This window comes from Triticum dicoccoides, chromosome 2A (assembly GCF_002162155.2).
Source record: "Triticum dicoccoides isolate Atlit2015 ecotype Zavitan chromosome 2A, WEW_v2.0, whole genome shotgun sequence".
Classification (NCBI taxonomy): domain Eukaryota; kingdom Viridiplantae; phylum Streptophyta; class Magnoliopsida; order Poales; family Poaceae; genus Triticum; species Triticum dicoccoides.
The window spans coordinates 770,775,529-770,799,302 of NC_041382.1; the positions used below are offsets into that span (position 1 = coordinate 770,775,529).

The 23,774-nt window shown below is 42.7% G+C and overlaps 1 protein-coding gene across 2 annotated transcripts; it reads right to left on the reverse strand.

The window, feature by feature from the left end:
* Nucleotides 1-1,764: 1,764 nt before the first annotated feature.
* Nucleotides 1,765-7,014, reverse strand: LOC119357167 (cysteine protease ATG4B-like). 2 transcript variants are annotated; one of them, XM_037624151.1, is made up of 9 exons: nucleotides 6,867-7,014; nucleotides 5,612-6,122; nucleotides 5,422-5,507; nucleotides 5,264-5,314; nucleotides 4,727-5,112; nucleotides 3,385-3,523; nucleotides 2,588-2,643; nucleotides 2,411-2,481; nucleotides 1,765-2,319 (listed from the first exon to the last, which is right to left on the reverse strand). In XM_037624151.1, the coding sequence occupies exons 2-9, from the start codon at nucleotides 6,063-6,065 to the stop codon at nucleotides 2,102-2,104; spliced, it is 1,461 nt and encodes a 486-aa protein (XP_037480048.1). In that variant the 5' UTR covers nucleotides 6,066-6,122; nucleotides 6,867-7,014; the 3' UTR covers nucleotides 1,765-2,101. The 2 variants fall into 2 exon arrangements, with proteins under 2 accessions (XP_037480048.1, XP_037480049.1); XM_037624152.1 differs by having other exon boundaries at nucleotides 5,612-6,119; nucleotides 6,867-6,996.
* Between the last annotated feature and the right edge of the window lie 16,760 nt (nucleotides 7,015-23,774).

Below are 23,774 nucleotides of genomic sequence, written 5' to 3' on the forward strand. Positions count from 1 at the left end.
CCATGGCGATGACGCCCTAGCTCACTCTTTTTCTCGTGGATCTGCTCGTTTCAGAGCTCGCGTAAGCCTGGCCTTGGGTGTGGTTATTGCCTACTGGTGGTTCAAAGGAGGCATATATGTCTTCTTTCTTCCTCCCAGTTGTTGCCACTTGCTTATTATATGTGTATTTCACTTGAGCAGCCATGATCCATCATCTTGTGTTGTCACACACCACCTCCCTTCTGCCGCAGAAACAGAAGCAAACAAATGGACTTCACATGTCAAGCCAAATTCAAGCCGTCCGGGCAGCTATATGTATATATATCTTCGTTGCCGTCCTAATGAAGTCTCAACCGAAACATGCATGATGTGATAAAGCTAATCAAACTAATTTTATAGGGTTAGTGGCCAGAGATCACGACATCCGTGATTCCAAAATTAGAACAGACCAAATGATGTAAGATAGTGATTACGTACGTACCCTTGGATCGATGTAGAAAGGTAAGCTAGCATTGCAGATGCTATAATGTTTGTGTGTATCAACTACTTATCTTGTACCCTCATTTTCAGAAAACAAGTCCCTTAACTTGTAAGCTTAGTTAACTTTGATGATCAAATTTATAGAAAAAGCATCAATATCTGCTAGACCAAATAAATGCAGAATGAGCGGTTCCCCGTCTGAATTTTCACTGAAAGTTGGCCCAAGATTGTCCACCAAAACAAACGGGGGACACATAGAGAGAGTTCAGAGTTACAGAGGAAGCAAGACAGTGCAGCCATGCGTCAGCATCAGCGCGGCCGGCGAAGAAGGGGGGGGCGGCGCTGCCAGAGGGATGCGTCGTAGAAGCACATCTTCCTCGTGACGGTGGCAGGCTCTCGAACACCTCCGCATTGCGCTGCTTCGAGAGGTGCCAGCAGCAGAGAAGCAGGAAAGGTGGGAAGAGCAGAGGCGCCCTGGAGAGCGCGGCACAGAGGAGATCCGCCGGCTCAAGATATGAGTATATATATATATTCCATTGATGAAGGAAACGTCGCCGGAGAGGGACCTCCTCCGCCTTCCCGCGACGCCCCGGCGGCTAGGTTTTCATTTCGGGGTCGACCGAGCTATCTGAAATGTGTGGTGGGCTACCGGAGAGGACGCCTCCGGCCTAACTTTCTTTTTTCGACGGGATGGACCTCCGGCCTAACTGGGCTTGGTCCTGATTGCTTCCATGGGAACTGGGCCTCTGGGTCAAGCGGGCCTCGTGACAAAATTAATCCAGATTTGGCGTGGTCCTTCTCTCTCTCACAAAAAAGTGCCAGTGTTTGTCTCAGAAAAAAAGTGCCAGCGTCTCCTAAAAGAAAGTGCCAGTGATTTGCGATTTATACTTTGTTGTGGATATGATTATTCTTCCTTTCTTTCTTCTTTGCAAGGGATATGCCTTATTCTTTCTGGATATGATTATACATAAAGGCAGTTTCTAGGGAAAATGTAAATAAGGGCTCTTCTTAGGGAAAATGTAAGATAATTTGTTGTAAATTAAGGACTGTTTTCAGGGAAAATGTAAAATAATTTGTTGCAAAATAAGGCCTGTTTCTAGGGAAAATGTAAAATGATTTGTTCTAGAATAGTCTATGGCACATTCTGCATGGGACTGAAGAAAAAGAAGAAGAAAAATCTTTGGCTTTGTGCATACATAGCGTGTGCCTTTCTTGCCCCCTGAACCACCTTGCGATACCTAACGTGCCCCTTCACAAAAGCAGCTCCAAAACAAAGATCCCGACCCCGAAATCGAATCACAAACATGGCAACAAAGGAAACATTTATAACCAATCTGCCAATTTGCCTAGCGTGAACCAATCAATAGATACATTTTGCAGTCACCCACAACAGCACGTATGGTATGGTACAGAGGAATTTTCCATCAAACCAACTTGTGCCGATGATCAGCGTAACGGCTCCTAACTTTTCCAGCCTCCCAGCTACCCGGAACAAGCGGCACACCCGCTTGTTCCGTAGAACTGGAAACCCTAGATTTCACACGAGGTTTTTGAAGTCTTTACTTCACACAGGGGGGACATTTACCCAAGGTGTGGTCATGTGAAGGTTTAACCCAACACTGAAGTTAAACTTCCCTTTCATTCAGAGAATCTGCCACTCGTCTTCTCCTGTTTCGCCGGAGCCATCGAGGTCCTCCGTGTCAATGTTGTCGGAGACGCCGTAGCCTGAACAGCCGGACCCGTCATCCTGGTTGTACATCTGTTTCGATGGCTGAACTGACTGCACGACAGTGAAGAGCGGTGCTCCGTTCGCCTGCTCTGCCAACTCCGAGGCCCGAGAACAGAAATCATCAAAGTCATCTGCATACAAGAAGTTGGAAAGAAATAAAAAAAGGTTAAGAGACTAAAATTTGATTGACCCGACTCATGAGTCTGAGGGACAGAAGTTCACCTTTGTCACGGCAGTAAAAACCAATAGCCAGGGATGGATCTATCAGGTCTAGAGGCATATCACGGACGGTGCTGTTCAAGAGTTGACACACGAATTAGGGTTTGGTCATTTGAGAATGGAAAGGAAACTGAACAGTGGAACCTTCTTAACTGTCTGTAAATAGAATAGTGCACATACCTGCAGTGGTACGAGGAAGTGTCTGCCTCCAAGTTATCAGATGCTATGTTAACTGCCTGACATTAAAGAGCAGCCCGGTATTAACACCATAGCTCAAAAGTCAAATGCCCCAAAGCACAGATGCTATGCATAACAACTTGATATGATTGTTGATAGAAAATGGCATTCCAATCAAACAAAAGACGGCAGAAATCAACAGACTGGAACAAAGTAAATACATGCTCAAGATAAAAAAATAAATAAGCATTCTACATGTGTGCAGCATAGTGAAATGAACCATCGGACAGCCTATTGTCCTCTTTTCTTTCCCTGGATACCTGTTCTATCATTTTCCTCGAGAGGAAGTCAGCTTTTCATGCACTGAGAACAATAATTGTTTGCGACTCCAGAATTCTTGGGACACATGTTGAAATCTAACACACATGCTTCTGAACTACAGAGTGGACGCCAAGCCAATAAAAGCAATAAATGCCTTTCTCAGCAGGGCATGCACAAAACAGGCTCCCAAAATGTGATAGTTGGTTGCTAGTAGTGATGACAGCATGCATAATAGACACTACTACTAACTCATTGAATGGGAGGATGGAGCTGAGAGCTCCGTTCAAAGGAACCGATTAGTTCAGTGGTGCTAAATTAAACTCTAATTATAGATATAAAAAAATAGCACATCATGTTTGCATTCCATACAGCTTATAGATCAGATTGCTTTCACCGAAGGTACAAAAACTACAAGCCTGCAACATTTGTGAAATTGATGTCTGTATGTGCTAAATAACTGAAAAGTCTGAAGTTTTTACCAGCTGAACCTCATGGGGATCTAGGTAGAGTGCCCTGTCATCCTGCACCCCAGCAATGTAAGTTGATGCTCCAGGTTTTCCACCTAAAATGCCCAAGCTTTGAGGAAATGTGAATGTCTCCTTTAGTAGTGGGATGTACCTGATAGTATGTACCATGGCAGGAAAAGGTTTAAATTAGAATAATTCCGTACCAAAGCCATCAATTAAAACATTTAGTATTCACAGGGGCACCCCTACTCATAACCTAGTCTAATTGATAGCTTTCACAGGTCAAAAGATTAATTTGCCTCTATCTGATGAAGATCAGGAAAACTAGCCACCAAAACAGAGTATAAGGGGTATTTTAAAAGTAACAGAAATGTAGTCAAGTAATTGGTAGGTCAGCAAGGCACTTCACCATTTGTATTCGTAATTTTACTGAGGATGAACTAGCCACCAAAACAGAGTATAAGGAGTATTTTAAAAATAACAGAAATGTAATCAAGTAATTCGTAGGTCATCAAGGCACTTCACCATTTGTATTCCTAGTTTTACGGAGGATCGCTATCAGATAGTATGTGACACCATGGCAGGAAAAGGTTGAAAATTAGAATGATTTCCTACCAAGCCATCAATGAAAACATTTAATATTCAGGGGCGACCCTATGCATAACCTAGTGTCCTAGTCCAGTTGATAGCTGTGAAGGGTTGAAAGGTTAATTTGCCTCTATATGATTAAGATCAGGAAAACTAGCCACCAAATCAGATTATAAGAAGTTAAGAGCAGTGTGTGGTGTATGTATTTTAAATAACAGAAATATAAATGGCCAGTGAGCTAAAAAAACGAAAGAATGGGTTACATTTTTCATATGCTCTCCTCTTATAGATAGGACGAACAAAGAACAAAGTTTTTCGATCACTTACTTCGCTCGCCCTTTTTTGATTGGTTTTTTAATGCAAATAGATTCAATCTAGTAATTTCTTTTAGATTAAGTCTTACGTCTTGTTTGACCGGTGAAAGACTTCCTTTGTTGAAATGTTCTGTTCCCAAAATTCCTAAAATAAAAGGAAAAAACTTTCCACTTTCCTAAACTAAGGACGGGAAATAAGAAGGTGAGCATATCTTCTAAATTAATAATACTCAACTCAGCCCTTCCTAGAATGGGGTATTATCTGTCCCGATAAATAGATAATTCCAGGAGTAATAAATAGGAGTAAATTAAATAAAGTCACGTAACTGGTAGGTCAGCAAGGTACTTCTCCATTTATATTCCTAGTTTTACTCAGGATGACTATCATCAGATCACCAAAAATAGATACAGGAACCGCCAAAGCACAAAAAAAGTAGTGACTCGCTGATTACCTTGGATTAATTTTGTCAAGACCAAGAACCAGAGGAACCAACAAAAGAATAGGCGACCATGCTGATTGATCCTTATTGAAATCATAGCAAAGCTGAGCAGCAACATCAATGCAAACGACTGGAGCTCCACCTCTTTCACCATCTTCATCACCCGAGACCACATAGAGTGCCATAGGAAAACTTTCATTCCTATTTATAACTTCAGGTTGCTCTCTGTTTGTGCGGATAAGGGTTTGCCATGCCCGACACATAGCATATGGACCCACCCATGATCCAGCAGCCAGACCGTAACTCTTTCCAGCTTGAAGTAAATTGTGAATGGAGAAAGCGCAGGCTTCAGAATCACCGAACAGGTGTAAGATCCTTATATATTCTGGGTTAGATGGCTGCATATGAACATTGACCACTATAAGAAACCCTACATTAAGAATTAAAAGACCACCATCACCTACTGTAACTGAATAGAAACACTTCAATTTTGCCTTTTGCATAGTGAGCAGCTCTATGAGATCAGAGTAGGGAAGTCATGTATCTTACATTCTGTGCGGGCTTTCTCCAAGACCTTCCAAGATGATGAAAAATCAGTGCCTGCAAAAAAAAGAAATGTGTCCAAAGCCCAATTTAGTAACAGCGCTACAGCAGCAGTGGTCAGTTAAGGAAGGGTTTCAAAACAAACAAATCAAGCGCAGACTCACCTGTGCAACCAGCATCTGACTGCTTCTAACCATGCAACCCCAGTTGACATCACTTGTGAGCTTGGAATCAGATATGGCATCAAAACCTGTGACCAAAAAAATGATCATGTCAACAGCTCGCCACCAACTCTGCCACATTGATAGTTTTAGTATACACATTGTTCTGTAAACAAGAACAGGCCAAACTAACCTTTCCTGTAGGTGATCCATATCCTTGACGAGAAGTCTTCCAAGAACGCAGCATGCCCGCCCTCAGAATCCGAGTCACTCGACGACTCCTCGGACGACAGCTTGTAGCATTTTCCAAGGAACTGGACGTCGGCGGTGGTCAGAGCCTTGCCGCATCCCAGGAAACGCCACATGGAGCCGCCACCCACAAACCGCCTCAGAACCCTCGACCAAGCATAGGACCCGGAGGCGTGCCCCCCTGACCTGCCTGACTGATCCTGGTCCGGCTCGAAGATGGTGAGAACGCTCGAGAGGATGGACGCCTTGCACTGCTTCGGGCCGCCGTCCTTCCTCTGCTCCTCTGGGGCAGAAGAAGTAGACGAAGAAGAAGAGGCTACGGCGGCGTCTCCCACGCACGACGATGATGGCGTAGGATTGGATGGTGGTGCTGCACCCCTCTCAGGCAAGCTCGTCATTACCTAGCGCGGCATGTGTGCGTCAATCAGGGCATCAGGCACCCACAAAATGTCCTACTAGTACAATCAGACAAGCGGGCATCAGAAGTCAGAATTGCAGCCTCCCTCATTCGAACTTAGAAGAACATGGTCAGAAGTCAGAACTAGTATAAAATAAACACAGGACAGAGGTTAACTAACACCAGCACACAGAGAAGCTCGGTACATGACCTACCTAGTACCTATACGCCATCCACAGAAGACTTAGCTCAGCCTGCAGATGTAAATGGGGACAGACAGGGCAACGCAAGGGAGTAGGACGAACAGGTTACAAGCAACCGCAATTGACATGTGTGCATGCATCGATCTGCTACCCGCAGTTCCGTACCAATTCAATCATGCAGTCCAGGTATCAGAAATGAGAACCGCAGCCCCATTCTAACTCCAGAACATGGCGAGAAGTCAGAACTAGTAAGTATGAAATGAACACAGGGCCAGAGGTTAACAGCGACACGCACCACACCGGGAAGCTGATGCTCGGAGACATGACCTACCTAGTACGTATACGCCATCAACAACCTAGCTTAGCCTGTAATTGCAATTGGGGGCAGGGCAACGCAGGCAGTAGGACGAACAGGTTACGGGCACCCGCAATTGACTAGATCATCGTCCACTAGCAGCAGACAGCACGAAACGGAATCGAGCCAATCCTACGAGCCCCGCGCGGAAGGGGAGCCCAGCTGGGGCATAGCATGGCGCGGCGGGCAGCAGCAGGAGAGCAGGGACTGGGGAGAGGGGAGAAGGGGGGAAGGGTCAGCTTACCCGCCTGCGATCCGAGGCGTGGGGGAGGGCGGTCGCGGGGGGGAGCGGCCGGCGGCGAGGGATCCGGGCGGCGGAGGGCGCGAGGCGGAGGGGGGAGGAGGTGGCGTGGCGTGGCGGAGGAGGAGGCGGGGTGGGGAAGGAAGATGGGGACGGCGAGTCCTTCCTTGGGGGTGGCTTGGCTAGCTGCCCAGCTGCGGGAGGAGAGGGGAGGGAGGGGGTAGGTAGGCGGGCCTGGACGGGCCCACCGGGCAGCGGACCCGAATCCAAACGTGCTGGTGCTTGGGTCCGGGCGGTGCCGTGCGTGCGGACGGATGCTTTCCCCTAAGGATTTCGTCCCTCTATTCTTTTATATAAAAATAAAAAAAATTGTGGGGGAGAATCTGCAGCTGCACTGCACGGCACGGATTCCTCCCCGTTCCGTCCGGTTTCCTCAACAGCGACGAGAGGAGGAGACGATCAATGGGGAGGTGTGGTGTTGTGACACCATGGTTTTGAATTTCAGTCTCTGAAGTACTGTATATCCATCCGGTCGCCCAGGGGCGGAGCCGGAGCTAATGTCACGTTGATGTATCATTTTAACATGGCGTAACAAATCTGTAATTAGATGGTTAGAGGGACTATGGGTATCCCCGGCTCACATAAGATGAGTGTATATGCGTGATTGCGTCTATATTGTATTAAAAGAAAACATGGTGTAATTTGATCCTGAAAAAAACATGGCGTAATTTTTTCGAGCAACGGTGTACTAAATAAAACGTGTTTGGAGTCGGGCTCAGTTCTGCTCGAATATATCTTATGCAATCAAAACCGAAATTCTCTTCTCTTGTCTTGGGAACTTTGGGACTACAAGACTCAGTTGTTCTTGTTGTTGCTTGTTGGTACATATGGTGGCAACGAAAATAGTTGGAGAAAGAAGAATCGGTCGCAGGACGGCCCTGCCTTTGCAATTCAAGCCTTAACAGTTAAAACCTCCTGAAATATCATGGACAAATCCAAGAGCTGGCTGATGTAAACTGAATACAGATGCTTCTTTCCATGACAATGTTACATGTGCTGTTGGTGTTTTTCTTCGTAATAACATGGGGGAGGCAGTGGCTCGTGCGGCAACCTTTCTAAGTTATGTCCTTAATGCTGCCTCGGCTGAGGCCATTGCTTTACTAATAGGAATGGAGCTGGTAGAGAGTTTGGGATGCAGCCAGTTTACATTTCATTTGATTCATTGGAACTAATCAACATGCAATGGTGCTTCTCAGATTTTTCAGCCCTCATACACTTGCGGAATGTTTTGCAAAGGTCACGATGATCAAAGGAGCTTCTTTTTCTTACTGTCCCCGGGAGGCAAATTGTGTTGCTCACCAACTAGCGAAGCGCTCTTATGATTCTCAATGAGATTTTAATTGGGATGGTGATCCATCCTCGTTTCTGTTTCCCTTTGTTTTGAGAGATGTAACTCTTACCAGTTGGTTAATAAAGTTTGAGGCTAGTTCAAAAAACGTGTTTCATAGCTTCTAACACATGTTATCACACATACTACTACACATGTGAATTTTAACATCCTTAACCACACACGCGATCAAGAAGCGATCTACACAACCCTCAGCTACCGCCGCCGCCGTCGCCGCTGGTTCCCCTGCTCTCCGATGGCCGCTGCGGCGGCCGGAGGGTGGGGGAACCTTGGATCGGATGATCGGTTCCTGTAGGGTCCTCGAGTTCTTTGCCTCCGGTGTAGGAGCATCGATGGGATGGCGTTTGGAGTCGATCGTCGGGCAGCAGGCCTGGCGTGTTAAAGGTTTGTCTACGACGGCGGCGTTCAGTGCAGCTGATGATGTCACAGCATATTGATTTCACCAAGTCCCCCCTCCGCTTGATGAAGCTCAGTGAGATACGACTTCATTGGGGAACTTGTGAGTTTGTTGTCCCCCATCTCCGTCTGGCCGGAGCTGGGATTATCTCTCGTCCCTTCGCAGTACTAGCTTCTCCGGGACGGCGATCTCTCGAGATCGTGGTCGTCGGCATCTTTTGGTCTACGTCGACGACTTCCCAGTCGCAGCTTATACAAGTGCCTGGGTTTTTTCAAGATTTTTCTGACATGAGGTTTGCTACGCCGAAGGCCTAGAGACGGCGTCAAGCTTTGCTCCCGGCGTGCCATCGAGGGATGCGGAAGGAAGATTGTGCTGAACTTTTCAAGGACTTATGTTTTATTTCTTTGTATAAGGATGTACTTGTGAGGGCTCATTTCAGATAATATATGGCTTTATGCCTCTTCTGCCAAAAAAATGCACGTTTAATATAATGATGAGAGAGAGAGGTGCAACATTACTTTAACAAGATGCCTGGGGTCCAATTTTGCTTGATTTGTATGTATGGTGACCCATATCATAGGCAGACTAGTGCCATTTGGAGTCAAATTTCCACTTTTGTGTATGATAATCTGGGTATGCCCATGATCTGTATGGGAGATCTCAATGACATCATGTATGATACGGATGGATGTAATGGCACTGTGAATTACTTACGTATGAGTGCTTTTCGTTCTCTTGTTAAAAATTGTGGTTTTTTCTGACATAGGTTTTAGTGGTCCGGCGTATACTTGGCATGGCAATCAGCACACTTCTAAACCCATTTATCGTCGTCTTGATCGTTGTTTGGTCAATGCAGAGTGGTGCATGCAGTACCCTAATACTAAAGTTCTTAATCTGCCTATTATTCTTAGTGATCATGCTCCCATTTTAATGTCGATAGAGGGGAACTTTGTTAAACCCAAACAAGCTTTTAAATCTGAGAATTGGTGGCTGATGGAAAAGGATTTTGCCAATTTTGCTAAATCTGCCTGGAAAATTTGTTCTCTTACTTCTTTTGCAGCCAAGACTTCTTCTTTGGCAGGTTCACTTAAAGTGTGGTGCAAGAAAAAGAAGTCCCTACAAAGTGATCTTTTGGAGCTAGAAGAACAGCTCAATCAGCTGCAACAGCTGCCATCTCAGCAGCAGGACCATGCTCTTGAAGGTGCTCTCACGGTCAGGTATGAGCAGACTATTTCCAAGCTTAATCAGTTTTACAAGCAACACAACAAGAAAAATTGGGCTGGGGCTGGAGAACGTAATACTAAGTTTTTCCACCAGGCCGTTGTTAAATGTAGGAAGCGTAATACTATTTGTTATATTAAGGATGAGAACAACATGCTGCATTTTAAACCTACGGCTATCACTAATACGTTTGTCAATTATTTTTGATATATTTTCTCCTCTCCTAATAATAATGCTGATAGACCTCATGAGTTCACTCAATGTCCTAATGATACTTTGGATCCAACTTATTCTCTTCGTAACAATCATGAGGTTTTGCACATTCTTAAAGACATGAAGTTAAATGCTTCTCTAGGGCCTGATGGTTTCAATGTTGAATTTTACTGGCTGCTTGGGATTTGATAGGGGATGAGGTTACTCAGCTTGTCGTCAATTTTTATCTTACTGCTGTTTGCCTCCTCACATTAATGATACAAATATTGCTCTCATTCCAAAGAAATTGGTTCCCCAAGTCCTTATGGACTATCGTCCTATTAGTATTTGCAATGTTGTTTACAAATTTATTGCGAAGTCGCTTCCTAACAGGATTAAACCTCACCTTCCTGATTACATAGATCTAGCTCAGCAAGCTTTTATTGAAGGTAGAAGAATTAGTGACAACATCATTATTGCCCAAGAGATTACTCACTCTTTCTCTTTGAAATCTTGGAAACATAATGCTTTCATGCTTAAAATTGATCTTGCTAAAGTGTTCGATCGTCTTGAATGGGGTTTCACTGTTTCTGCGCTTACACGTAAAGGGATGCATAGTCATTTTATAAATTTAGTTCATGCATGCATCTCTTCGCCCACGTTTTCTGTTGTTACTAATGGTCAACCATCTCATAAGTTTAAAAATTCTCGGGGTATTCGACAAGGTTGTCCTATGTCTCCTTATTTATTTGTCCTTGCTATTAATGAATTGTCCATTGCTCTTAATGAGGCTCTTGCAGCACATCATCTTCAGGGCATTTCCCTTGGACCAAACTGCCCCTCCATTCACTCTCTCCTTTTTGCAGATGACTTGTTGGTTTGTGGGCAAGCCACTCTTTAAGAGGCTACCACTATGGCTAATCTGATTCGTCAATTTTGTGCTATTTCTGGACAAATTCCGAACTAGTCCAAATCTGCCATTCTTTTCAGCACTCATGTGTCCTTCTAATGTTGTGCAAGATATTAAGCAATTTTTCCCTGATTCTTCCTTGGATGCTAATTTTACCCATCTTGGTCACCCACTGGTTCTTCCTGCTAAAAACAGGGTTGTTGCCTATAACTTTGTTCTCGATAAATTCTTGAATAAGTTGCCTTCCTATAAAGCCAACATGCTTTCTCATGCTGCCCGTCTTGAGTTGATTCGTTCTGTTTTTTCGGCCATCCATGTTTATTATATGGCTAATATATTGTTCACGGAGAAATTCATTGCTAAGCTTATGGCTATTATTAGAAATTTCTGGTGGAGAGGTATTAGAGAAAATGACTCCACACAAAGAGCCTTTGTCTTAGGGCATGGAAAGATATTTGCAATTCTAAAGATGAAGGAGGTCCGGGCATAAGGAATTTAAAGGCCATCAATGAAAGTCTTCTTCTAGCAGCTGCTTGGAGGTTAGCTAAATCTCACTCTTCTCATTTGTATCTTGTGCTCAAAGCGAAATATTTCCCAGCTACTTCCATTTGGACATCCACTGTTACTCCTCCAAAGTCTGCCTTTTGGGCTTCTATTCTAAAAATGTTACCCAAGCTTAGAACTCATTCTTTTTATCAAATTACGCAAGGTAACATTTCCATTTGAAGCATGCCTTGGTGTACTAATTGGAGTTCAATCCATGATCACCTTATACCACAACAAGCTGGTTTTTCTGTCTCCTGCTTTGGTTAAAGATCTTTGGCTTCCAAGACAAAAGATTTGGAATCATGCTTTTATTTGCTCGCTTTTCCAACAACCCATGACTTCTGCTATTGTTCAAACTCATATTGTTGTTGATGATGTTTCGGATTTGCTTTGTTGGGATCTTACTCCTGATGGCATTTGTTCTTCCAAATCTGCTTACAAAAACTGTGTTGGCAAGAAATCCATTCTAATCCTACACATGCCCCTAGTGTTGCTCCTTCGGTATTAAAAGATCTTCTTAAATTGTTTTGGAAACAAAAAACATTCTCCCTAGGGTGCAAACTTTTGCCTGGAGACTTCTGAGAAATGATTTGCCTACGGGATCGCGCACTGGTCGTTTCTCAATTCACATTTCTCAGATGTGTTGTCGATGTGGTCGGCAAGAGGATGAGTTTCATCTCTTCTTTCTTTGCCACTTTGCTCGTGCAGCCTGGTTCTCCTCTCCTTGGTTTCTTAAAGCGGATGTTTTGCTTCAAGGGCATTCTACGATGCATTTGGTGCTTACTTCCCTCATTCAAATGAGGCATCCACATGGTTCTGTTCCAAATATTCTTAATTTTCTGTGGTGTCTTTGGAAAGCTCGCAATGATTTTCTTTTTGATCGAAAGAAAGATCTTCCTTATCAAGTTAACATTGCAGCGGTTGCTTTGAATTTGGACTCTGATGATGTTCTTTCAAGTCTTTCTAATAAGCAATAGTAGATTCAAACATCATCTTGCTAACAATTAGCTTCCTTTGCAAGGTACCACGCTCAAGTCTGATTTGTTAATTGTCGGAGCAAATTTTTTTCTGATGCAACTTTCAGAACAAAGAAAGTCCCTAGTCTTCCACCAGGTGAAGTTGCCACAGGTGTTGGAATTTACATCTCAATTCCATTTGCTCAAGGAGAAATCAATGTTCAGGTTCAGGTCTCGGCAACATCTACTTCCACTCCTTTGCAAGCTGAAGCCATTGCTCTTTCTTATGCTCCTTATATAGCCTCTCAGCTTAATGTTGTTCATCCAACTTTTTTGACTGATTGTCTTTCTCTTGCCAAGTATGCTGCTCTGAGAAACACCTTGGACTCCTCTATTCCCTGGAACATTAGAAAGGATCTGGCCATTTTTCTCAAGCAAATTGCTTCCTTGCATCCGAAGGTGTTTCATATTTCTAGAGAGATTAATGGTATTGCACATAATCTTGCTCAACAGGTTTTTAGATCCACTGGTAACACTCAAGTTTGTTGCTTTGCTCGAACCCATTCTCCTAGATCCTGCCATGTTGTGCCTCTCCTATCAAAATTTCAAATTCCAGGTGTTAAATTACATACTGTGCACTGCTATTAGTATTTGGTCTTCTCACTATTAGCTTCTTTTCCTGTGCAAGCTGCTCTGTCATGTTTGTTTTTTCAGATTTTCATCTACAGGGCCCTTAGAACTATGCTGGACTTGGACTGTTGGAGATGCAAAGTATTTCTTCTTTGTTTTGCAGGTTGTGCGCATCTCTCGAATGCTGAATGAAGTTTCTCTCTTACAGGTCTGGCTTGCTGTAACTGCTCTTTTCGGCGCCTGCAAGCTTCTTATGTCAAGATGGACAGTTTTTGGAGTATCTAGCGGCTGCAGTGCTTGGTTGTTTTAAATTTCTTTTCCCCTTCAGGCCTGCTACCATGTTTCGGCTGCAGTATGTAATCCTGCTTCTCCTGATCATGTTGGTCATCGCATTGTGGTCCTTCCACTTTGCCTTATAGGATCTTTTCTTCAGCTCATTCTCATAGTTTCTGCTTATCCTCCCCTCTTATCATCTGCAGATCTATGTAACTCTCTTTGTACTATCTCTTTGAGCTGAATGAAATTAGGCACCTCTTGGTGCCTTTGCTTGTTCAAAAAAAAAACAAGATGTCTTCTATTTCCAAATTATACAAAAGATATCATCACACACAAATATGACTCCTTTGTGACAATGACGACAGTTTATCTTTCAATTCTAATTGTCCGGGTGTATTGTGGCGATTCTTTTGAGTGCTATATCTGGAAATCTCCGTTGATTCTTCATTGGCACCTTTCCGAACACAACTGATGCATATTTCAAAATAACTCTGATTCTAACTTATTTTTCCTTGGCCATGAACCTTCTTTCCACTTTGGATTGACTTAACTTAATTCTTCTACTTATTGTTTTTCTTCTATTTTGAGTCCAAATAAGAAGAATAAAACTCATGAGAATATTTTTTAACATTCTTAAATTAAGTAATAGAAATAATAATGAAAGAACACAATACTTGTCGAATTAGCAATCATTTTGCTTTGAAATCCTTTCATTTAATTAGCCGGTCCTGCCTTTTTCTATGCTCCAATTTCTAATGCCTGTATTTAGCTTGGGTACCCCTTTAAATTGAGTTCATGTTCTCAAAAAATGGGGTTTAGCAATTTTTTCATGACTCTGAGGTTCAACTCAATCCATTGTTTCTTTCTTTTTCCGTCCGATACTAAAAATGGATTGAAAACGGTAAAATTTGTCTTGCACTATTTTTTTAAATGCTTGGATATTATTGCTAAGTTGGAAAAGCTATCATATATAGGTGCACATTGATGATACACAGGCATAAATCCTTATCAAGATCCCTAGGCTGCCTAATAAAAAAAATTCAAGGGTGCGGTTTAGCCAAACTCATCAATTCTCTAAATTAAAATCATGAAATGGTGTACCCATATTTGGAAAAATACTAACTGAATAAATCGGCTTCTCGCAACAAGCTTACATGGAGATTCAGAAAATTTCGCAATATAAGCAACTCGGGAGTTTCTTTTCCGAACTAATATTGCTATAATTAGGGCATTTTCTTCATGATACCTTGGGCAAGGATGGTGAGCGATGCCTGACTAGTGACTAGGTTGGCGTTTCACGGATGCTTGGCCGGTGGTGGCTTGAGTGCAGGCTGCAGCGTCGACGCGTCGGCCGTCCGCTGCAGTGGACTTGTTGCCTAGGTCGTGGGGGTGGAAAGGGTCGACCCACAGATGTGTGTGCGACTGTGTGTATCGATCAACAATTTTTCATTCTCTTGAGAAAGCCCTTCGATGTGTTTTCTAATCTGCTCTCCGTCGAAAATGCCCTAAGGTGAAAAAAAATACTGCTAGTTCGCTTCACGAGTATTGATTAACCCGGACCACTAGAATCGCTTGTTTGATGGTCTATATTTACCCGTCCTTCTGCCATTTGTTTTTCACATATTTCTTTATCCAGTGCTAACCGATGGGACCGCCTCGAGAGCAAATCGGAAAAACCCGCCCAGTGCGCACGACGGTTCAGTCTTGAAAAAACCCAGAATCAAAACCAACAAAAGAAACATCGTTCACGTGGCATGCCAACTCAGCACATAATTGGGGAAAAATTGCAGTGGGGTAAAATCTTCACAACTCTGATCATTGGTTGTATAAAAATTGAGGATATTTTTTAAAAATATGGTACAATCTGTCACAAAGGCGAAAGTAGGGGTAAAAAGGGAGTTAATCTATACATATACCTATCTATACCTCTATATTTAGGCCCTGTTTGGTTCACAAGTCCTAGGACTTTTTCTAGTCCCAACTAAAAAGTCCCTAGTCCCTAAAAAGTCCCTCCCTGTTTGTTTACAGAGACTAAAAAGTCCTTAGTCCTTTCCTAGTGGTTATTAAATGACCATGTTGCCCCTAGTATATAGAAAAATAACAATCAAACAACACTATGGGGTGGCGGGCCAATGAATGCGTGGAGGGGCATTGTTGGAAAAGTCCCAAAAAGTCTCAAAAAAGACTCTCCTTGAGAGTCTTCTTCATTTAGTCCCAAATGCCTATTTTAGTCCCTAAAAAGTCCCTCCCGTTTGGTAAAAAAGTCTCTAAGAGGGACTTTTTCTAGTCCCTACACAAAAAGTCCCTGGAAACAAACACCCACTTATCTTCCCTAATAATAAACCAGCTCTGGTCGTCCGTCATCAGACATTTTGCAAAAAAGTCCCTCAATTTATCAGAATTTAACCCGCAGTCCTATCTTAAGTGGATATCTAAGAAAATGTTTCGATTTTGCACAAAACACCCTGGCGTTCGGAGTATTCAACACGCGGTCCGAGCAGCTTTGTAAAGAAAAAAAACACAACCACACACGCACGGGCTCGCCTCCTCTCCCTCTTGCCGACGAAGTCACCGCCGCCGCCGCCCACGCCGGCCGCTTCCGGCGAGCTCCGGCGCCGCGAAGCACGGCCCCGAGCTCCCCATGCTCCGCGCCTCCCTCCCCTCCGGCCAGATTCTCATCTCCTGGCCTCTACCGCCCGCTCGCAACCACACCCCCGTGGCTAGGGTTCCGGGCAGTGCTTCGCCGGCACGTCTCCGGCGGCCCCAGGTTTGTCCCTCCTTCCTTCTTGGCCGGGATCCGCTACCCCTAGACCTCACCTTCTCTTCATTTCCTCTACTGCAGACGCAGATGGAGCACGCCATGGGAGTTCCCCATCCACCATGGTCGCCGTCGTCAAGGGCTTCTTCAAGGAGATGTGAAGGACGCCATGGACCTGCAGCTACTCAAGGTTTTATTCCACCTTTCCTCTTATATCAAGTTCTAACAATACATTGGGGGAGTGGGGGCGGAGAAGGCACCCCACCTGAATTTTCATTTCTCAAGCCTCAAGCGGCGACAGTACCCGGTAACACGAGTACAGGGAGTGTTTTTTACTGGTTACGTCCAAAGTGGAGAGCTAAGAACAACAACCTCAAGGAAACTATACAGAGAGAGCTAGGAGGATTGGTTTCCAGTCCAGGAGTGAGCTCCTGTCTTTTGATTTGAAATGAAACGCCCACTGGGAGAGGTCTGCAGCTGCTGCTTTCGTGAGGCTGGTCATGGAGGGCGCATGCCCTGAGGTGGGTGTGTGTTAGCTCTGACGAGAAAACATATGAAGTTTCTGCTATTGTTAAGCCTGATGTCGAAGAGTTGGAAATGATTTGTGAATCTCTGTGCACGTAAATGGAACACTGGACAAGTTAAGCCATGTGTATTCCATCTCCTTTAATATATTGCTTGTGATTGGCCTAATAGAGAGTCTGCAAGACGTGATTTCTATTCAAAGCATCTCATCCAGATCACTTTACAATACTTTTCTTCATATCTAGAAAATGCGTGTATGCATATAAGTTTCGTGAACAATTTTTTTGAATATCCAGGTCACTTTATGCATATCCAGATCACTTTACAAACAGAACAAATGCGTGTATTCCTTTTTCATCACATCCATATCTAGAAAAGCATTCCTCCATGTAATAGGGTTTTTGAAAGCAGTATGCATATATGTTTCGTGAACAATTTTTTTTGTCATTGCAACCATAAGAAAGAATCTTACTGGATTGTCCTGGAAAATATTAGTCTTCTATTGCCGATAACTAGATCCGTGTTAACTCAATAGGGTGATCTAGCGAGTTATCTTGAGACAAAAGGTCGCCTGCAATCTTATAAAGTGATCAGATTTGCCCTTGAGACTGCAAGGTCGTATGTTAGGATTCATGACATATGTATCTTCTTTTCCTATTTTTTCCTTTTAAAGTTGTAACTACCATTTGAGAATTGACTAAAACTGCTCGCATTAGTGCATCATTTTGTAGTCACCTCAAAATAATGTAGCATTGACTGAAACTGCTCACCATTTGAAGTATTGACTGAAACATTAACTACCATTGAAGTATTTTCTTTATTTTTTTGACTAGAAAAGCCTGAAGATGAATTAAGTTGATTCATGTAGATGAAAATGGTTTTCCATTTCCATTTGTGTCGTTTCAGTGAAACAAAATGATATTGCAGCTCTTTTCATTTATGTGTTGTTTCAGTGCATTATTATCTTCCATGATTTGTTTTTCACTGATACATTTTGTTGCATATATGGAGGCTGTCTACTATTCAGCTGATATTTGTTATTATATCATCTTGTTTGCGAACTTAAAAAGGTCCCTCAAAGAGAAGCGTTTTTCATATGCTCCTGAATCTGGTGTGCGGTATGATGGAGTTTACAGTTTGAGAACTGTTGGAGGAAGACTGGTATTCAGGTAATTTTACTTTACTAAATGTACAGAGGTTCCACATGCTGCTCTCTACTTTGTTCCTGTACAAGGCCAGAGCTACTATAAGGTGATGATATGCTACACTGTGCAGTTTGCTTTATGTTTGTTTTGTTCATTTGATTGACCCTGAAAAAACTGATTCCACCGCATCTCTTTATGACAGCATGTTGTCCTTTGATTTCAGTTCTTGTAATGTCCGTAAGGTTAGTTTTAAAGAGATGTATGATTCTATTCAGTTCTAATTTTAGAAGAACAAACAATTGTTAAAGAATGCCCATTACTACTGGTTCTGATATGTAGAGGGATGGCATTTGTTCATTTGATTGCTAAAGCCAACATCTAAATAGTGAAGGACGTAACTGATAAATCATCACAACAATTCCCGGCGCAGCAAAGCGCACATGTTCATCTAGATCCAAGCAGCTCTTTTCAGATCAATTAAGGAATCAATCTCATGATGGTTTATGCTTGATGCAGCGGAGGGTCACAGATTCACAGGTGTAAGGATCGGTACAATTGGGCCTCGCATTTTTTTTTCCAGAATTGGGTGTGCGTACTCTCTAAACTGAATTGAGTGAGCTAAATCTGTGCATCTAAATTGTAGTCTGTAGCTTTATGTGTTACGTCTTAAGGTTCAAATTGAAGATTGCCTTTGGGAGTAGTTTTAGTTGGTAGAAGTTTCATTCTACAAATACGCACACATTATGTGCTTAATGTGTGTCATAAACATGATCAGTTTTATGTTTAGAAACCAAATCACTGTCCACCCATTTTATTTCTTCATGACTATTTTGTGTTGAAATCAGATCACCGTTCACCTGTTCTGTGTATTGTTGTCTCTAATTTTTTTTGCCTATTCTCAATAAAATGCTCAGTTTCAGGATGTGATTTTCAGTTTTAGGCATTTGGTACTTTCGGCATCGAGAAAAAAATTGTTCCTCTGAGCGTGTACCTTCAAATGCAAAGTTCTGACTATGATTTCGCGTGCAACCACAGCGTCGTTGGCCGCTCTGCCTACCGAAGACCACCCCGCCGCCTCCTCCCACCCCCCACCTGGGACCTCACCGCCCGCTCCCCGCCCGGTACACCCACAACGCTTGAGTCTGAGCAGACGCCATTGGCCCGTGGGCACAGAAGCAGAGTCCAGGATGGTGATGGTGCCAAGGAGGACTCTCGAACGTCGATTGGTTGCATCGTTGCTGCCGTACCCATGGAGTGGCGCGGCTCCAACCACTCTAAGATGGTATTCCTCTCTCTTTCTTTCCTGACAGAACTAAGAATCTTGTGTCATCCTCTTTTCTAAATAAAGTATAACCTGCTAGCTACCTGATGGGCACTGTCTCTAAACATTTCAACCCCTTCAGTTCTGCCGATGCACTGTAGACTCTAACAATGGTGGAAAGGAATCAGATTCCAATGAAACTAGCACTACTGTGTTTTTCCACAGTTGCCTTTTTTGCTAAATTAACTAGCTTCTTCATGGTAGAGTAGGTACAAAGATACTCTCTGACGAATTTTATTGATATTGTGTAAAGTAGAAAGCCTGACACTACTACATTGGTAACTGAGTTAACCAATCGCAGAACTAGAAACAAGTAGGTGACAGGAAGATTTGTGGATTGTGAAACTTTTACTCAATCTTATCCCCAGGCCGCACAACATTTTCTTTAGCAAAGGTGTCTCTGTTGCTGAGATTCTTACAGATGGCTGGGAGTCGGCGCAAAGTACATGGACACATTGGTGCTATATTTTAAAATTGTGAAACAGCATCCAAGCTACTTGTGAAGGTCTCAATTTCTGCATTGATAAAGATTCAATTATACTTCTGATGGGATTTTTTTCTGTTAGCTATCTGTACAAGAGAATGAACTTGAGAAATATTAATTTCTAGATAAATTTCTTTGGAAAGTGAAGCTTCCCCTGAAAATTAATGTTTTTCATGGCTGGTTTTGAAAAATAAACATACTTACTAGAGTCAATTTATTCAAACAATGTTTTCAGGGAGATAAAACTTGTCAATTACGTGGTAGAGATGAGATTATTGACCACTTAATTGCTGGTTGCTAAGTTGATCTAAACCATTTTGCAATGTGCATTGAACCCGAAAACTCTACCTGATACTGTTGTGACTTATTTAGCTCTTGGTTGTTGTATTATGTATTGTTCTGAAGGAGATTAGATCTTCAGAAGAAACTCCAATGCATCGAAGATTAAAAGAAAATCATGAAGACTCACATGCATATTGTTCACCAGACTCATCAATGGCATCATACGACTCGTAAAACCACCGACCTAATCACAAATCAGTCGTTGGTTGCATGCCGTAGCACTATCAGTTCCTTGCGGTGATCGTGGTTACTGTTTGTTTGTGGTGCAGAGGAATCAGTACAACAACAGAACTTGAAGCTGACGCGGATGGATGATGGTTGGTTTTGGTGGAGAGATCAGGTGCATATGAACAACCTATTATCTTCCATTTTTTGTTTTTCATCATTCAACAGGACAATTTTCTAATTCTTTTTTAGTACTGTCTGGAAAGGTTATTAGTACATATAGGTTTTGTCAAAATTTATTAGCACATATGAGGTTTTTTGTTTGGATCCCCTTTGGCTCTACATAATTCTTTGGAGTGGGATTCTAGATAGATGCTTTTATTGATTTTCTCTCATTGCAACGTACGGGTATGTTTACTGTAATAATAAAGTCAGAAGGAGAAGGGCGAGGTCCAGATGAAGCTCTGCCAGTTCCGCCGCTTTCATATCTCGACTGTTGCTGCTAGCTCTACTCTGCTCAACGATAAATTCTGTGTGGTTAGTTAATTTACTAGGTAAATTGCATAGCTCAGTAGCATGCACACATGAACGCTCAAGTTACATGTTTGGTCAGCCATTCCTTGGCAGCCTATGGCTAGGCTTCCCAGCAGATGGAGATGCTCTGGTTCAGAATCTTATAACGTGAATTATTGAATATTACGCATTGTTTTAAATCAATTTATTGAGCTAGAGACATAAAAAAAATTATGCATTGTTTTAAATCAATTTATTGAGCTAGAGACCCTCCTAGGTAAATTATGGAGATGCTCTGGTTCAGAATCTTATAACGTGAATTATTGAATATTACGCATTGTTTTAAATCAATTTATTGAGCTAGAGACATAAAAAAATGATTTTTTAGTAACAGAGAGTACGTGTTGTCCTTTTTAGGGGAAGAGAGTTTTTTTTAGGGAAGGGGAAGAGAGTACATGTTGTCTGTGTATGTGTCGATCGAGGTCCAGCTTAGGCCAAGCCCAAAAAACAGTGCAAAAAACAATTACAAATGAAATATAATTTTCCAAAAAAATGTTGATCACCATAAAAACGATTCCATTTTTTAGAAATGTTCTCAAAATTACAAAAAAAAGCACCACCTCAAAAAATATATATTCATGTTTTTATGAACAATAATAAGTAAGATCGATTTAAAGACTATTCCATGTGACTACTCGTTCATTGGATGAAAGTGCGGAGCTGAAGTAGGTCTTCGGTCTTCACGTCCGAATTTTATGGTCCAAAATGCTGTGCTCAATGTAATTTTATTTCCAACATTTGCCAAAATTGGATATGAGAGGTGTTGCACAATGCTATGTTTTAAATATTTTCGCCCGTTGCAACGCACGGGCATTTGTACTAGTACCTAATAATAAAGTGACTATTGCTTCTGGTCGGCCGTCATATTATTGCCCCCGAAATTACCAATAATTACCCCCATTGCCACCGATAAGTGGGAAAAAATTATTTGTTTTTCCTTTCTTGAGTCACCACCTTTTTAGTTTATTTATAAACGAGCCCCTAGCATGTCACATGAACCTTGCCTCTACATACCAGAGACTCGAGTTTGAATCCCACTTCTTACCTTTTTGCTGCATTATGTCCAATTTCTGTTGGCATAAGATAAAGTTCCCTCGCCCAAGCGTGACTTACTAGATGGGCTCCACAATGTTGCAGTTTCGGCCCAGCTACTCTATTTTAACCTTTTTTTTCTTTTACATATTCAAATCCTTCTAAAACAAATAATATCTTTCAAATCCTAACTCCAAATTAAGCATTTTATATATGAAAATCCATCAGAAAAATATGTAAATTTCAAATATGCTATTATCCATGTTAATTATTTCTAAAATTATATTTAGGATGCACCCTTAATTAATACTTTTCTTTATATGGTGTATTTTGAAAATGCCTATTATATATGTTTTCTACCCATTTAAATTGACTATGTAGAATAGTTTCATGCTCATAAAAATTATTATTGGTACCATAGGGGATGTATCTGCTTAAGGTGTGTCCAATTTATAAAATCATCCCACCTTCATGTCTTAGTGCAACACCATTTATCATGTTATTTCTCGTGCGACAACGCGAAATATTTGAAGGTATTTGTCAATGTCATCGAGTGCGTATGAAGTGTTTTTTTCTCCCTTTGCAACGTACGACCACATTTGCTAGTCTCTCCCTAATAATAAACCAGGTGTTGCTTGTGGTCGTCCGTCGCTGCAATTTTACAAAAAAAAGTTCCTTTGTGTTTTAGTAATCAACCCGCGGTCCTCGTAATAAGTAATACCGATTCGGGGGAGAAAAAGAAAAAAATTAACGCAGCCGCCCGCACGACCCAATCAACATTCCAGCGCGCCACCGCCTCCTCCCACGCCATGCCCCGCCTCACCTTGCGCCGACGGCCCGCCCCCCAGCATCGCACGCCGTCGGCCCCCGCCCGTCACCACGCGCCGCCATCACCTACCCTGTGGGTACGCCTACCCTACCAAGTGCCCCACACCCGCCGCCTACCACTGCCAGCGACACCCCTCTCCCTTCCTGAGTCGTCGTGGATCGCAGGAGGTGGCCGCCGTTGTGGCCATGGAGGGCTCGCCAGCCGCCTTCGGAGTCCCACAACCCCAAGCTTGACGGGATTTCCAGGCGCCGTCCCAACTCTCCGTACTCACACTTCCACCTCTCGAACACCTCGCGAGCCGCCATCTTCAGCCGCCCCCAAGCGAGTTGACATCTCTTCCCAACCCGGCGCACAAGATTCTCCATGCTCAAATCAAGATCAAGGCTATGAGGACGTTCTCAAATAGAGAGAGATCAGTCTGAGGGTGAGCTCACGGAGGGCGCTTGTGTTGATAGAGCACGCTGGTGGAGGTCGACCACAACTCGGCTGGCGCAACAGTGAGTTATAGGGGCAGCTATGGGAGCCGATGTTGGGGGAGCACGGAGGCCTTTGCAGGGATTGCATTGGTGTGCTGCGGGATGAGCTGGAGTTGGCTCCTAGCGGTGTTGGTTCAGGCTAATGTGTGCATCACCAAACGAAGAAGTAGGCATCCACTGAGAAGAAATTCATCAGAGTTCTCAAGTTGAAGTCAAATTGACCAGCTACGTTTTAAAGGTAACATCTAGATTATATCTAAGATGATAGTTTGATCCGCAGATTGGAAGAAATCGCACATAGTAGATGCAGTTTGTATTTTAGAAATAAAGGCAACAGTTTAAATTGAGATCTGGGACTAAGTGGTTCATAATTTATACATGTCCCCAACGTTAATATTGCAGTCTTTGTCATACGATTTGCAATGGTATTGGTTTTGGTTAATTCTGAATTAAAATCTTTTAAAAGTAGAGCAACCAAAAGTAGAATTTTGTTTCGCATCTATAATAGCATCACTCGAAGCCTAGAAATTCTACTTTTAGAAATTTTGTTTCTGATTATTTGCACATGGGACTATTAGTACTGATGTTACAACTGAAGCCTAGACATTTTTACTCACCATGCACGACCAAATGTGGTGCCAAGAGTTGACATCTAACTTGCATGCATTAGTAGTAATTTCTGCACCTGTTTGAAATTGTCTTATACGGATAAAATAAACAATATT